The sequence below is a fragment of the Acomys minous genome (assembly GCF_964271855.1).
Source record: "Acomys minous genome assembly, chromosome: 15".
NCBI classification, from domain to species: Eukaryota; Metazoa; Chordata; class Mammalia; order Rodentia; family Muridae; genus Acomys; species Acomys minous.
The window spans coordinates 97,758,686-97,773,845 of record NC_140497.1 but is presented as its reverse complement, the minus strand read 5'-3'; the positions used below and the strand labels follow the sequence as shown (position 1 = coordinate 97,773,845).

The 15,160-nt window shown below is 38.8% G+C and overlaps 1 protein-coding gene across 4 annotated transcripts in view; it reads left to right on the top strand.

Moving 5' to 3' along the window:
- PSME4 (proteasome activator subunit 4) overlaps positions 1-15,160 on the top strand; it is a 108,835-nt gene that overhangs the window by 80,944 nt on the left and 12,731 nt on the right. For all 4 annotated transcript variants that reach the window (XM_084760719.1, XM_084760720.1, XM_084760721.1 and 1 more), the window contains 7 exons: positions 188-340; positions 2,422-2,526; positions 2,859-2,950; positions 4,160-4,291; positions 4,672-4,880; positions 8,740-8,825; positions 13,109-13,237. In XM_084760719.1, coding sequence (XP_084616845.1) covers positions 188-340; positions 2,422-2,526; positions 2,859-2,950; positions 4,160-4,291; positions 4,672-4,880; positions 8,740-8,825; positions 13,109-13,237 — 906 coding nt within the window. The remainder of the gene's footprint in view (positions 1-187; positions 341-2,421; positions 2,527-2,858; positions 2,951-4,159; positions 4,292-4,671; positions 4,881-8,739; positions 8,826-13,108; positions 13,238-15,160) is intronic.

The following is a 15,160-nucleotide window of genomic DNA, read 5'->3' as shown; positions in this document are numbered from 1 at the left end:
CAACTTTTTAAATTATTGGTGTGATTAGCACTAGAAACAAAAAACATTTTAATATGAAATTGAAATATTCCATTATAACTGATGTTATTAAAGAAGTTAAATTCTAATGGAGAGAATAATGTAAACAATAATTGCAAACTTAATTATTATCAAGATAATACTGAATTAATGTTGTCTTTTTTTATAGGGTATATTTAGAAATTTTGATGATGCCTTTCTACCTGTTCTGAAGCCCCATTTAGAACGTTTGGTTGCAGATTCGCATGAAAGTACCCAGAGATGTGTTGCAGAAATTATAGCTGGTTTAATTAGAGGTTCTAAGCACTGGACATTTGAGAAGGTGATGTCATCAATCTGTGGAAGGTTTTATTTATTTGCTTTAGGGTTTTGTTAACTATTTATCCAGCGCTCACACATGACAGCAGGTCTTGGGAGGCAGTGGTAGGAGGATCTCAGGGTTAGGGGACAGCCTGGGCTGCATGGAACCTTGTCTGAAGGAAAGGAAGAAAAGCAGCCATCCACATCATGTTTATAATATTGCTTCCTGAAATATGGCACATTCAACTCCATAAAATGTGCCAAAATGGGGCCTGGTTATGTAAGTTAGTTGGTAGAGTGTTTATTTAGCATGCACAAAGCCCTCTGTTGAATCCTAATACTTGGTGACATGGGCCTAAAATCCCAGCATTCTGGAGATGGAAAGCAAGAAAATCAGAGGCTCAGAGACAGCAAGTGTGAGGCTAGCCAGGGATATCAGGGACACTAGAGAAGAAAGCAGCAGTTCATGATCTATAGGTAACATTCAGTGCTTGGAAGGGAGTCTAAATATATCAGATTTAACTTAAAAAACAAACAAACAAAAACTGGAGGAAGCTGAAAAGATGGCTTAGTAGTTCAGTTTACAGCAACTCACATCTGCTTGCACCTGCTGCTGTATGGGACCCAGTGCCCTACTCTTCTGGCCTTTGTGGGTGATGTGCTCCCATGTACCCACACACAGTATTAAATATTTTTTTTGTTGGTTTGGTTTTATTTATGTATTTATTTTGGAGACAAGGTCATATTATGTAGTTCTGGTTGTCCTGGTACACCAGGCTGGCCTTGGAGTCACAGAGTTCTGCTTGCCTCTGCCTCCTCTAAGTGCTGGGATTAAAAGTGTGCTCTACTGAGTGGGAGGGATGGCTCAACGGTTAAAAGTGTGTTCTACCACACTGACCTTACAAATACTTTTTAAAAGATTTATTTATTTTGTATATGAGTGCTCTGTCTGCATGTATACTTGCATGCCAGAAGAGGACATCGGATCCCAGTATAGATGCTATGAGCCACCATGTGGCTCTGGAAGAGCAAACAGTGTACATAACCACTGAGCCATCTCTCCAACTCCAACAATTAAAATTTTAAGAAAAAACAAAACCCAGAAAACTTGTTTCTCTCAAAATGGAAATTTATACACAACACATACATCCTTGTCACCCTGTCAGTGGAGCTACTATTGAATTAGCTTTTTCCCAAACACATTTAAAAAAATGTGTCTAGTACTTTTTATCCCAAATACTACCTACCTATTTGTCATTTTAAAACCAAAGTACTCAGGAGGCAGTGAGTTTGAGGCCAGCCTGGTCTACAAAGTGAGTCCAGGACAGCCAAGGCTGCACAGAGAAACCCTGTCTCAAAAAACAAAAAACAAAGTACATGGCTATGCAATACGGTCATTATGTGTGAGGTTGTTAGAAATGGAAGGCCTCAGTTTCCCCTTCAGATTAATCAAAAAGTCTGTCTTTTCAAGATCACAGGTGATTGTGTCCTCATTTAACTTTTGAAGCCACAACCATGTTTAGTCCTTGATTGTCACAATTTGAATTGAAGATCTCACCTAAAAGGAATTCCTGTTTCATATTGGAACACCTCTGCTTCTTACTCATGTCCAGTACTTAACTAAATACGCTTGAAAATTGTCAAGTTTTCTTTTTGCCCAGTGTGAGAACTATATTTTTTGGTTTTGTTTTGTTTGTTTTTGTTTCTCAAGACAGGGTTTCTCTTTGTAACAGCTCTGGCTGTCCTGGAATGACTTTGTAGACCAGGCTAGCCTTGAACTCACAGAGATCCGCCCGCCTTTGCCTCCGGAATACATACATACATACATACATACATACATACATACATACATATTTTTTAAGAACTTATCTGTGTGGGAAAGATTTTATAAGGAACCATGTAAAGTTTCCCCTCCTTTCTGAATGATATTCTGAGAAAGAGATTGAACTATATATAACTTATGTACTATATTATATGAATTATAACATAAGATTCCTTACTTGGATGGTTTATGAGAGCCTGTCCTATTTGTTTGTATTTCTAGAAGGAGCTATTTTCAGAGTGGTGCATGCCACTAACTTTTCTGTGTTTTACTTTGAGAAGGTAGAGAAGCTTTGGGAGCTCCTATGCCCGCTGCTGAGAACAGCACTGTCCAACATGACAGTGGAGACATACAATGACTGGGGAACGTGTATAGCCACATCCTGTGTAAGCATGCTTTCAAAATGTATCCGACGCTCTGCTCCCTTTGAATCCTGACAGTTCATTCATGATTTTTGTGTATACACATAGTAAAAGCCATATAATAGTTATATGCATTGTTAATACCAAGTATGCTATTGCTTGTGTGCTTCTATTTAAGTTGTCCATTTTGCTAAGTTTTCTTACTGTTGGTACAAGTAATGATAATTAAACTTGTATTTGACTCCCCAGTTGTCGTTTGGCTTGCTTCTTGCCTACTTACTTGTAATATAACTGGGTATGGTTAAGCTATAGAGTTATGTTTTTTGCCTAATTATTACTTTATATCTTCAACACAGGAAAGCAGAGATCCCCGGAAGCTTCATTGGCTTTTTGAGCTGCTCTTGGAGTCACCATTAAGTGGTGAAGGGGGGTCCTTTGTAGATGCATGGTAAATAAAAAGAAAACCTGTACAGCTAACATCAAAGATTTTATATTAAAGATCTTGTATTAACTAATGCATAAATGGAGATGAACTACTAGGCATGGTGGTGCACACCTGTAATTTCTTCAGTGAGGAGGTTAGGGAAGATGACTATGAGTTTGAGGCAGCCTGGGCTATATACTAAATTCCAGGCGAACCAGAATTATCCAGCATGAACAAGACTCAGAACAAAACCAAAGCAAAAGAAAGAAAGGAATTGAATTATCCAAGTGCTAAATTAAATGATGAATTTCCTTTGGGGGCTGTGGTGCTTAGTTATCATTTGTAAGCAATGTACCAGCTCCAACATAAGTCACCCCACCTTCTGTGCTGCCTCAGCTTTTGAGGTTATACACTGACTTCTTTGTCATGATCAGACTTTTGTTTTCTTTTGTTACCAAACATACAAAGAAGAAGCGCTGGTCTTATTGCTTGAGTGCTTGCTTACATATACCCTGTATCAGCACAGAAACAAGACAGACATAAAAGAAGTTTACTGGGCAGATGCTCGTGTGCGTGCATGTTTGTGGTTGTGTGGTTGTGTAGGTATTAAAGGAAACCCTCATTAAAATGTTCATTAGTGAGAACACTTGAATTATTATTCTCAAAACATTAAGTCAGGTACCTATGAGATGTCTCAATGAATATAGATGTTTACCTACAAGCCTGACAACTTATGTTCAATCCCTGGGATCCACATAGTAAAAGCACACATTCATAGACTGGCACACACCCACATACATACAAAAGAAGGCATATGATGGGTCAGTAAGATGGCTGGGCTGATGATGGTACTTATATCAAGCCTGAGGACCTGAGTGTGATTTCTAGAACCCTCATGGTTGAGGAAGAAAACAGACTCTTGAAATTGGTTTTCTGACCTCCACTCTCATGCTGTGGTGTGCATGTACCCTAACTTTACTACTAAAAATAGATTAATTTTTTAAATGTCGTAAACATAAAACGGTGGTAAAAATATAGAAAAAAGGATATGGAAGGCAGTGTTCAAATAGCAGGAGCTATTTTGCATCATGGATGATTTACTTAGTGAGACGATGCTATTTGTGGTGATTCTAAGAGAAAGCAGGAAAAGAGCGACATGTAATACAGCGATTGTTTAGTCTTTCAACATGGAAAAACAGTGTCTAACACACTACTTCTGTCCTTTAATTGTAGCCGACTCTATGTGCTACAAGGTGGCCTTGCCCAGCAAGAATGGAGAGTCCCTGAGCTATTACACAGACTTCTGAAGTACTTGGAACCCAAACTCACCCAGGTTTACAAAAATGTCAGAGAAAGAATAGGGAGGTATGTGTATGACTTTTCTCTTTGGTTTGGAGTAGCTCTTGAGTCATTGTATTAAGTTTTAATATTTAGCAATACATACCTATGGTCATTTTCCCAGTGAGTGCAGTGTTGTCGGCCTCATGTTTTATTCACTATTATATTCTAAAAAGCAAGACATTGAATATAAGTTAGGAAGCAGTGTACTCAGAAGCCAGAAGTGAGCAGCCACTGTATGATAGGTGTGAGCCTCAGAATTGCACAGCGTATCTTACACTGGCGGCAACCCACGGCCTCCTCTGGAAATTAGCTTGTGGAAATTTGCTTTGGTTGAGCTGTAACTCTTGAACCTCAGTCCTAATTCTCATGACAGACTGCCTACTCTTGTGCGTTTCATTTAACAGTGTGCTGACCTACATATTCATGATAGATGTTTCTTTGCCAAATACTGCTCCAACAACGTCTCCTTGTATCCCTGAGTTTACTGCTCGAGTTCTAGAGAGACTAAAACCCCTCACAGATGTGGATGAAGAAATTCAGAACCATGTTATGGAAGAAAATGGCATTGGTGAAGAAGATGAACGAACTCAGGGCATTAAACTCTTAAAAACCAGTGAGTCTTAAAAATTGCTAGAAAGTCACTTGAAAATGGAGCTATTTAGTTCAGTTGGGTGGTTCCCTACACACAACCCACCACTCGCACACGCTTTTTTAATGGTAAAACAGTATATATGTTTTCTGATTTTAACCTTTTTTGGTTTGGGTTTTTTGTTTGGTTGGTTTGGGTTGGGTTTGGGTTTGGTTTTTGGTTGGCTAGTTGGTTTTTGAGATGGTGTTTTTCCGTGTAGCTGTGGCTATCCCAGAACTCACTGTGTAAACCAGGCTGGTCTTGAACTCACGGAGATCCTCCGATCTCTGCTTTTCATTTGTACCACCATGCCTGAATTTTTTCTCCATAAAAAAAAATATGGTATCTTGCTGATTTTTTTTTTCTCAGTTGTGGTTGTTTATGTGTTCTTGCTATTACTTGCTGGGATTGAAGGCATGCACTACCACGACAGGCAATGTTAACAGTTTGGGGTGTGCAGTTCAAAGGCTCTAAGTCCACATTCACTCACCTCCAGAATTCTCTTCACTTCATTGCAAGCTGAAAGTCTGCACTCATTTCACAGTAACTCTTCCATTTTCCTTCACCTGTGTTTTGCCTTAATAGCCACCAATTTACATTTCTGTCTCTAAAATTTGTGTATTCTAGGTGGATCACCTCAGTCAAATTGCATTGTATTGTTTTTTGTTTTGTTTTGTTTTAATCTCTGACATATTTCACTAGGCAAAGTATTTTATGATTGATTCATTGTTTTAGTTAAGGCTTTTACTGCTGTAAAGAGATACCTTGACTATAAGAACTCTTATAAAAGAAAACATTTAATTAGGGCAGGCTTTACAGGTTCAGAGATTTCATCCATTATCATTCTGGTAAAGCATGGTGGTATGAAGGCAGACATGGTGCTGGAGAAGAAGAGTTCTACATCTGGATCTGCAGGCAGCAGGAAGAGAGTGAACCACTGGGTTTGAATTGGGCTTCTGAAACCTTAAAGTCTTGGCTGGCCTAGACTCACTTTTTAGACCAGGCTGGCCTCTAACTCACAGAAATCCACCTGCCTCTGCCTCCTGAGTACTGGGATTACAGGTGTGTGCCACTGCACCCAGCTCTACATTGTCTCCACTCCCCCACCCCCGCAGGGTTTCTCTGTGTAGCTTTGGCAGTCCTAGACTCAATTTGCAGACCAAGCTGGCCTCTGCTGCCCCTAACCCCAGTGCTGGGATTACAGGTGTGCATCACGGAGCCCAGCTTGCATTTTCTTTATTTATCCATCTGTTGCTTGACACTTGAATTTTTACCACCTGACTATTAAGAAAAATTCCCATTCTAATAATTAATTTTGTGTTGTTTTTTGAGACAGGGTGACACTATGTGGCTCTGGCTGGCCTGGAGCTTGGCTTGTAGACCAGGCTAGGTTTACCTGCCTCCGTCTCTGAAGTGCTGCATTTAAAGGCTTGTACTACTACTATGCCCGATATGACCTTTAATGTACTAATTATTTTATTAGGGTTCTTGCTTTTAATTTTTGTGTAAATGTCTAAAAGTAGAGTTGCTGTACTGTGTAGTTGTTTTTCTTAGTGGCCCTTTGCTTTACAGTCTAGTCACCAAATGCTGTCTCATATTCTTGTCTACTCTACACTTTTATGTATGCCCTCCCCCGCCTTCCCCCACTTATCGTAATGGGTTTTGCTGAATGATTATTAATATTTAATACTGATTTATACTTTCAATAAAATTTTAGTGTTTATACCCAAGTAACCACACTAGTATACATTTAATTAGCCTAGAGCACAATACTGAATAATTCAAGCTAGTATAGCCTCCTCCTGTTCCTATTTCCCACATTATACTTGCTTTTTTACTCATCTCCGAGGTCCGGTTCATTTCTCCTGGTGTTTCCTGTCCTCTCCAGGTGCAGCCCTTCTCTTCTCCTGCTCTTTCTCCTCATTTTACCAAGATATTTCACCATGTTCTCTGTCTTGCTCAGCACTGTCTGATTGGCATATACTGGCAAAATAGTGACCAAATGGTGACATGTTTACACAAACTTGAGACAGGAGATACTTAGAATAAGCATCACAATGCAATGTCCGGATTGAAACCAGACGGTGGGATAGAGAGGTCAGCATTTGAATAAGCAAGGGTAAACTGTACACAGTTCACAAAAACATTATGTCAGCAGGTTTGAAAAGTTGTAGTTTTGATTTGTATTTGTCTGATGACAAATGATGTTTACCATTTTCTTTTTTTGTTTGTTTGTTTGGTTTTTCGAGACAGGGTTTCTCTGTGCAGTGCTGGACTCGCATTGTAGACCAGGCTGGCCTCGAACTTACAGGGATCCCCCTGCCTCTGCCTCCCGAGTGCTGGGATTAAAGGCACGCACCACCACTGCCTGGCTACCATTTTCTTTTTAAATATGTGTAATTGGCTATTTGACTACAACAAAAACAAACAAACAAAACAGTGTTTCTCTATGTGGTCCTGGTTGTCCTAGAATTAAGTATGTTGACCAGGCTGGCTTTAAACTCAAAAAGATCCTTCTATCTCTGTCTCCTAAGTATGTCACCATGCCTGGATATTTCTCCATTTTTAAAAAAAAAAAAATCATATATTTTATTTATTTTGAGTTATTTATATGTTCTTGCTATTATCACATTATTAGGTAGATGATTTATAAATATTTAATCTTATTCATGTATATATCTTCTTCGTTCTTCCAAAAATTGGTTTTGTTATTATTATTTCTTGGTTTGGATGGTTTGAGTTTTTGAGAGATGATCTTAATCTTTTGGTCCTGCCTCTGCCTCCTCAGGGCCAGGACTTAAGGCATTTGCTCTCCTGCCTGGGTGTTTTTTGGTTGTTGGTTTTTTTTTTTTTTTTTAATCTTTCTAAAATACACATTGGGCTCATTTTTTGGTCCTTAGTTTACCGAGAGTTAGTTTCAGTATGTACTATAAAGTTAAAAATACAGCTTGGGCTGGACATGATGGCGCACGCCTTTAATCTTAGCATTTGGGAAGCAGAGGCAGGCAGTTCGCTGTGAGTTCGAGGCCAGCCTGGTTTACAAAGTGAGTCTAGGACAGCCAAGGCTACACAGAGAAATCCTGTCTCAAAAAACCAAAGAAGAATCTAGCTTTATTGTTTAGAATGTGGACATTTGCTTTTTCTAGCACTGTTTCTTGAAAACTGTTTTATATTTAATTGCTTTGGTGCGCTTGATCAGCACACATTTTGAGGGCTTATCTGCATTTTGTTGTTTTTCTGTTGGTTCATGTGTATGCCTTTATGTCACTGCCATATTGTTAATTCTGTGGATTTGTAGTAAGTTTCGAAATCAAATGTGAGTCTTCAAGATATTTTGCCTACTCGGGGTGTCCAGTTTTTTGTTTTGTTTTGTTTTGTTTTGTTTTGAGACAAGGCTTCACTGTATAGCCTTAGCTGTCTGAGACCAAGCTGGCCTCGAACTTACAAAGATCCATCCACCTGTCTTTGCCTGCAGAGTGCTGGGTTACAGGTGTGCACCACAATGCCTAGTTTTGGATATCCTTTTTATTAACTTAAAAAAAAATTAAGGATTTTTAACTATAAACTACTCTAATTATTTTAGCTGCCTCATAATTCTTGGCTAGTTTGAAATGTATTAAAAGTATTTGGTAGGCTACTAATAACTTGTAGGTTTTTTTTTCTTCCCCTAGTACCCTCAATTACTTGATAGCCACTACTGTTATAGTGCTAATGAATTATTCTGAGTTAAAATATCATAGCTATATTAAATATTAAAGAGCTGTCCCTAATTTAATAGGTTACATCACTCATCGTGTCCCTTATTTAATAGCTTGGGTGATTCTGTGTGTTTATTTCCAAACAGTATTGAAATGGCTTATGGCAAGTGCAGGAAGATCTTTTTCTACAGCAGTCAAAGAGCAGCTTCAGCTTCTGCCTTTGTTCTTTAAGGTAAGACTGTAAGTTGAAATGAAGAATACATTTCCTCTGGCCTTCCAAAGAAAAGTCATAAACCTCATCTATTAGGTGATGTGTTTGAGCTACAGAGTAAATTCCTGTTTCAACAATGTACAAGTTTGCTTATTTTTTCTGTTCTGATACTTTCCTAATCTGCTCTTAGTCCAGGCCACATCATTCAAGAGAAGGAAAGATATTTTCTATCGTTCTATAACTGGTTGAATTTTGATTACATTTCAAGATAGATTATCACAGGAAAAGTCTTAGGTGGTAGTAGTTAACATTGAAAATATGTATACATATATTATATAAAATAATTACTATTAACATTGATATATTGTAAAACTATTGTCTTAGTCAATGACATATTGCTGAGAAGAGACACCATGATTATGGCAGCTCTTATAATCAGCCTTTAATTGGGGCATGTCTTTAGCTTCATAAAGTTAGTCCATTATCCTCATAATAGGGATCATGGCAGCTGAGAGGTCTACATCTTGATCTGCAGGCAGCAGGAAGGAGCCTGGCTTATGCTTCTGAGATCTCAAAACCTAACCCCCAGTGACACATTTCCTCCAAAAATACCTATCTGCCCCAAGAAGGCCACACCTCCCTACTTAAGTAGTGCTACTTCCTGATGACCAATCATTCAAATAGATAAGCTGTGGGGGCCATTTCTATTCAAACCACCACAATGAGAACATGACAGAAAAACGAAAGGTCTGTGTAGCCCAGGCTAGCTTCAGACTTGCTATGTAGAAGAAAATGACCTTGAACTACTGATCCTCCTACCTCTGCCTTCTAAATACTGAGATCACTGACATGAGCCACCACACCCAGCTATACACTAAAGTTTTGCAGATCAAGCATTGTTTCATTATGCATTAGCCAGTTTGACTTTAGAGAATATAGGAGATTTTAATATTGTAGTTTATCATCTTATCTGTATTATTCCTTAAGTAGGTATTGTCATTTAATAAACCATTTACTGTACAGTAGCTTTGATTTAATTACAGACATTATGAGGTAGACAGTAAGAGGCAGGAATAGGAGCCAGGCTGCTTGGACTCAGTATTGGCACGATTGCTGGTGAGCTGACCATGTAATCGTGGGCAAATACTCTGGCCCCTCAGAACTTCTTTTCCTCCTGTGCAAATTAATAGTAGTATCTGCTACTCCGTAAGGATATGCTAAAGATTATGTGGCTTAATATTACATGTTTTTCATTCTTAAAATTGAGTTTTGTGTTCAAACTCAGTAATGTGAAAGTCATTTCATCTGAATTTTTCACTCCTCACATTGCTGTTAGTTCAGATTAAATAGACTAAATCACCGACTTTTTGGATTGTGAAAATGTTGCCTCCCTGGGCATAGTGTTCAGGGACTGTATCAGGCCTATGGTGAGCACTAAAAATGGTCGTGTGGGGGTATAACCATTGGCAGAGCTCTTGCCCATCTCACCATGGTCTTACTCATTCACAATATAAACATCTATATAACATGTACTTTACACTTGTAGGTTGTGTTTTGGTTTTAAATAAATTACCAAATATAGCATATTAGTGCTTTTATTTAAAGGGTTATCCTAGAGCTGTCATAATGTCTCAGCGATAAAGGTGCCTACTGTCAAATTTAACAACCTGAGATTAATTCTTAGGACCCACATGGTGGAAGGAGAGAATGGATGTCTGTAAGTTGTCCTCTGACCTGCACGTGCTTACTGTGGTGTGCATGCACATAAAATCACGAAATTCTTAAAGCTAGGTATGTGGTACATGCCTCTAGTTTCCAGCATTTGGGAGAGTAAGATGGGAGGATCAAATTCAAGAGAAGCTTGGTCTGCAGAGTGGTTTCCTGTCTCAAAAATCCGAAAGTTTGCTTACTTTTTCTATTCTGATGTTTTTCTAATCTGCTTTTATAGTAACCCATATCATTCAAGATAAGGAAAGAGCCAGACATGATGGCGCACACCTTTAGTCCCAGCACTCAGGAGGCAGAGGCAGGCGGATCACTGTGAGTTTGAGGCCAGCCTGGTCTACAAAGTGAGTCTAGGGCAGCCAAGGCTACACAGAAAAACCCTGTCTTGAAAAAACCCTTATTAAAAATAAATAAATAAGGAAAGATATTTGCTAAGAATATTATACAGAGTTCTGGTACTCTTCCATTTTTTTTAATTTTTAAAAAATATTTATGTTGTATGAGTGTTTTGTCTGCCTATATGTAAGTGTACAACATGTACGCTTGATGCCTTCAAAAGTTCATTAGAGTGTGAATAATCCCCTGGGACTAGAGCTACAGACGGTTGTGAGCTGTTATGTGGGAGCTGGGAACTCCACCCTAGCTTCCATTTAATTACAGGTTGGGGGGGGCAGGTTTTGGTCTTTGGTGTGTGTGTGTGTTTTTTGTTTGTTTGTTTGTTTTTGTTTTGTTTTGTTTTTTCAAGACAGGGTTTCTCTGTGTACCCACAGCTGTCCTGGAACTCACTCTGTAGACCAGGCTGGCCTCAAACTCAGAGATCTCCCTGCCTTTGCCTCCCAAGTACTGAGATTAAAGATGTGTGCCACCACGCCCGGCCTTGATTGCAGTTCTTTAATTTCAAGCACTAGAAGTCTACTGACTAACACTCTCCACAGTAGAGTGGAGAGTGGGATATTACTTTCTCACATACTCTGGTGCCTTACCTTTGACCATGTCCCCTGGAGGGGGAGACCTGGTGGCACTCAGAGGAAGGACAGCAGGTTACCAAGAAGAGACTTGATACCCTATGAACATATACAGGGGGAGGTAATCCCCCTCAGGAACAGTCATAGGGGAGGGGAATAAGGGGAAAATGGGAGGGAGGGAAGAATGGGAGGATACAAGGGATGGGATAACCATTGAGATGTAACAAGAATAAATTAATAAAGGAGAAAAAAAAAAGAATAGGGAAAAAAAAAAAAGTCTACTGACTGGTAAAGCAAAAGCAGGTAAATTAGCCAGATCACCAGAAAATATCTAGGTGGTTTACAGAACAAAGTAAAAACTGAAAAGCTGAGTAGGAGCCATAAGTTCAAGGATATATAGAAAGATTACAGAATAATAGGGTTCCACTCCATGGCATTTTCTCCCTTAGATCTCTTCAAGATCCATATTCCCAAATCCAAGGTTACATTGAGCTAGCTCTTATTCTTTGCCTCTCTTGGACTAGGATCTCTGGATTGACAGTCATTAAGAGAGGCCAGGTGGTGGTGTGCGCACCTTTAATCCCAGCACTCAGGAGGCAGAGGCAGGTGGATATCTGTGAGTTAGAGGCCAGCCTGCTCTACAAAGCGAGTCCAGGACAGCCAAGGCTACACAGAGAGACCCTGTCTTGAAAAACAAACAAACAACAACAAAAAATACAGTGAAGGAAGCACATAATTTTTATGCTGTACCCAATATCACATGTCAGTAAAATGAAACCTACATCCAATGACTAGAGTACAGGATTTACTGAAACCAAAACACAATCAGGAGAGACCATTGCCGAGGAAATTACTAAACAAGACCTCAGTTTCTTCTTCCACATGTGAAAAAATCAGGTAACAAGGAATTTTCAGAGATTTTGAAACACAGCATCATAGTATTATTATGATGTTGAGTGATTCCAGAAAAGTTGCTGTAACAATGTGCCAGTGATACCATGGAGAGAGTTTGAGCACTATGGAGTTTTTGTGGTTGTTTTGCTCCCCCTCCTTTTTTTATGCAGGGTCTCATCATGTACCCCTGGTTGGCCTGGAACTCAGTGTGTAGACTGGCTTTCCTCAAGCTCACAGAGGTCTACCCACCATTGCCTCCTGAGTACTAGGGTTTTATAATAGCTACTGTCGAGTACTTTATATTGTAAGTGTAATGATGTTTTGTATATGATAATGTCATATATATTATATATACATTGTTATATATATTTTTATTAAAATAGCAATGAAATACTTATGGGTTTTGCTTCAGAAAATTTAGAAGATAAAAGGGGACAGTAGGAAGCAAAAATGAAACAAGATTATCTGTGTGAGAAGTGATTGGATTATAAGGCGCTCATTGTATTTACATGTATGTTTGCAATTTTTCATAGAAGTTGTTTTAAGTTTTTATTTTTGAGAGTGTCTCTATAGTCATGATTGGCCTCAGATTGATTTTATAGCTCTAGCTGGCCTCAAGCTTGCCATTTTCCTACCTTACTCTCCTGGGTGCTGGGATTTCTGTCATTTAGGATGTCTGTACTTACTGGTGACAACCATTTGTTTTGTTTTGTTCTCTAGATAGCCCCAGTGGAAAATGACAATAGCTATGATGAACTGAAAAGAGATGCAAAGCTTTGTTTGTCACTAATGTCTCAGGGGCTGCTCTACCCTCATCAAGTGCCTTTGATACTTCAGGTGCTAAACCAAGTAAGAATATGGCTACAATATTTACATCCTCTGTCTAGCATTGTTATGTTATTCTGAGAATTTAAGTTTATGTATTTATTATGTACACAGTATTCTGCCTGCATGTACACCTGCACACCAGAAGAGGGCACCAGATTTCATCATAGATGGTTATGAACTACCATGTGGTTGCTGGGAATTGAACTCAGGACTTCTGGAAGAGCAGACAGTGCTCTTAACCACTGAGCTATTTCTCCAGCCCTATTCTGAGAATTTCACAATGAACTGTGAATACACAATACCTGAGCTGTGTGGGTTTGGTTTTGTTTTGTTTGTTTTTCTCTTCCTCTCTTGAGAATAGAGTCTTAGTATATATCCCTAACTGGTCAGAATTATTAGGTAGAGCAGGCTGGCCTGTAATTCTCAAACATCCACCTGCTTCTGCCTCCCAAGTATGGGGATTAAATGTGTGGTATCAAAAAAAATAAAAACTAAAAAAAAAAGAAGAATAAATGTGTGGTATCATACCTGGCCTCTGATTTTTGTTTCAAGTTTTCTTATATATGTTGACCAAAAGCAAAAAAAAAAAAAAACAAAAAAAAAAAACCAACAACAACAACAACAAAGACCAGGGCTCATTTTTACCTGGTTTGTCACCAACTTCTTTGAATTTGAGCAAGTTCACGAGATAATTATTAAAATGTTGATGAGGAACTGTGCTATCATTCTCTTTTGCCATTTTCCTTCCTGGTCTCTGATAGACCAGGTTCAATTACTGTGACTGCATTGCAGTACACAACAGAGCTGGTCATACACAATATATAAAAATATTCTTGGAGTTTTCACTGAAAAATATTTTCTAACAGTTTTAAATGATATTTTAGAGCCATGGGATTTAGTAGTTCTATTTTTATTTAATTGTTGAGTAGAATTTGCTTGAAAACAATGCTGATTGACTACAGCTTCTTATTTCTACTTTGTTCTCAAGTGAAAGACAAACAAGCAATTATATGATGACTGTAGAATCAATCTGAAAGCGACTGTTATTCCTTTAGGAATTAGATAGAAACCAGTAGAAAGTATAGTTCTTTCTGTGGGGTCAGAGGGCAGGGAGGCTGAGAGTTGTTTCTGTAAGGCGCACCAGTAGGGGAGCAATAGTTGTCTATCTACACAAACTGTATTGGTTTCTCCTTTTGTATCTATTTGCTCTTCTGTTTACTCTGCTGATCTTGGGTTTGGAGGCAGACAGACCTCAGTTCAAATTTTGTTGCATTACTCACTTGTATGACTTCCAGAAACTCATTTAATTTTTCCACCCTTCAGTTTCCTCAAAAAGTTGGAACTGTTTTCCAACTGATCTCAAGAAGCCTCTTTAATCCTTCACTTCTCTGCTTCTTGTCCTTGTGTCCATCGTGTCTAACCATTTATTGTTTTTTATATACTTCATTTTTTATTACCCTCGCCCAACTCCTCCCATATCTCTCACTGCCACTTCACATCCCTCCCTCACAAACCAAAAATTATAACAATCATAAGAAATACTAAATGAAAATGAAAAACAAGCCTACCCAAAAAACATGAAATCCATTTGTGTTGGCCAAATACTTCTGACACTTACTTCTGGCACAAGGGGGCAAAGTAAAGAGGGAATATGGGAAGAAACAACCAAAGGCTCCTTGAAAAGCCGTATGGACACTGACTACTATAGCTTTCTAAAATATCTGCATATATGTATTTATTTAAATGGAATCACCATATGATGGAGGAAACAGTCCCCCAACTAGACATGCAACCAGTTAAAATCTGCAGTGCCAAGAATGAGCTACAGCTTGTCAAGTTGTTGGCCAAAGTGGTTTCAGAGACGTCTCCCCTAAGTCTTGATAAGCTCTGCCCAAAGCTGTTGTCTCATCACCACAATCTGATGGGAAGGGCCACTTGCTAAAG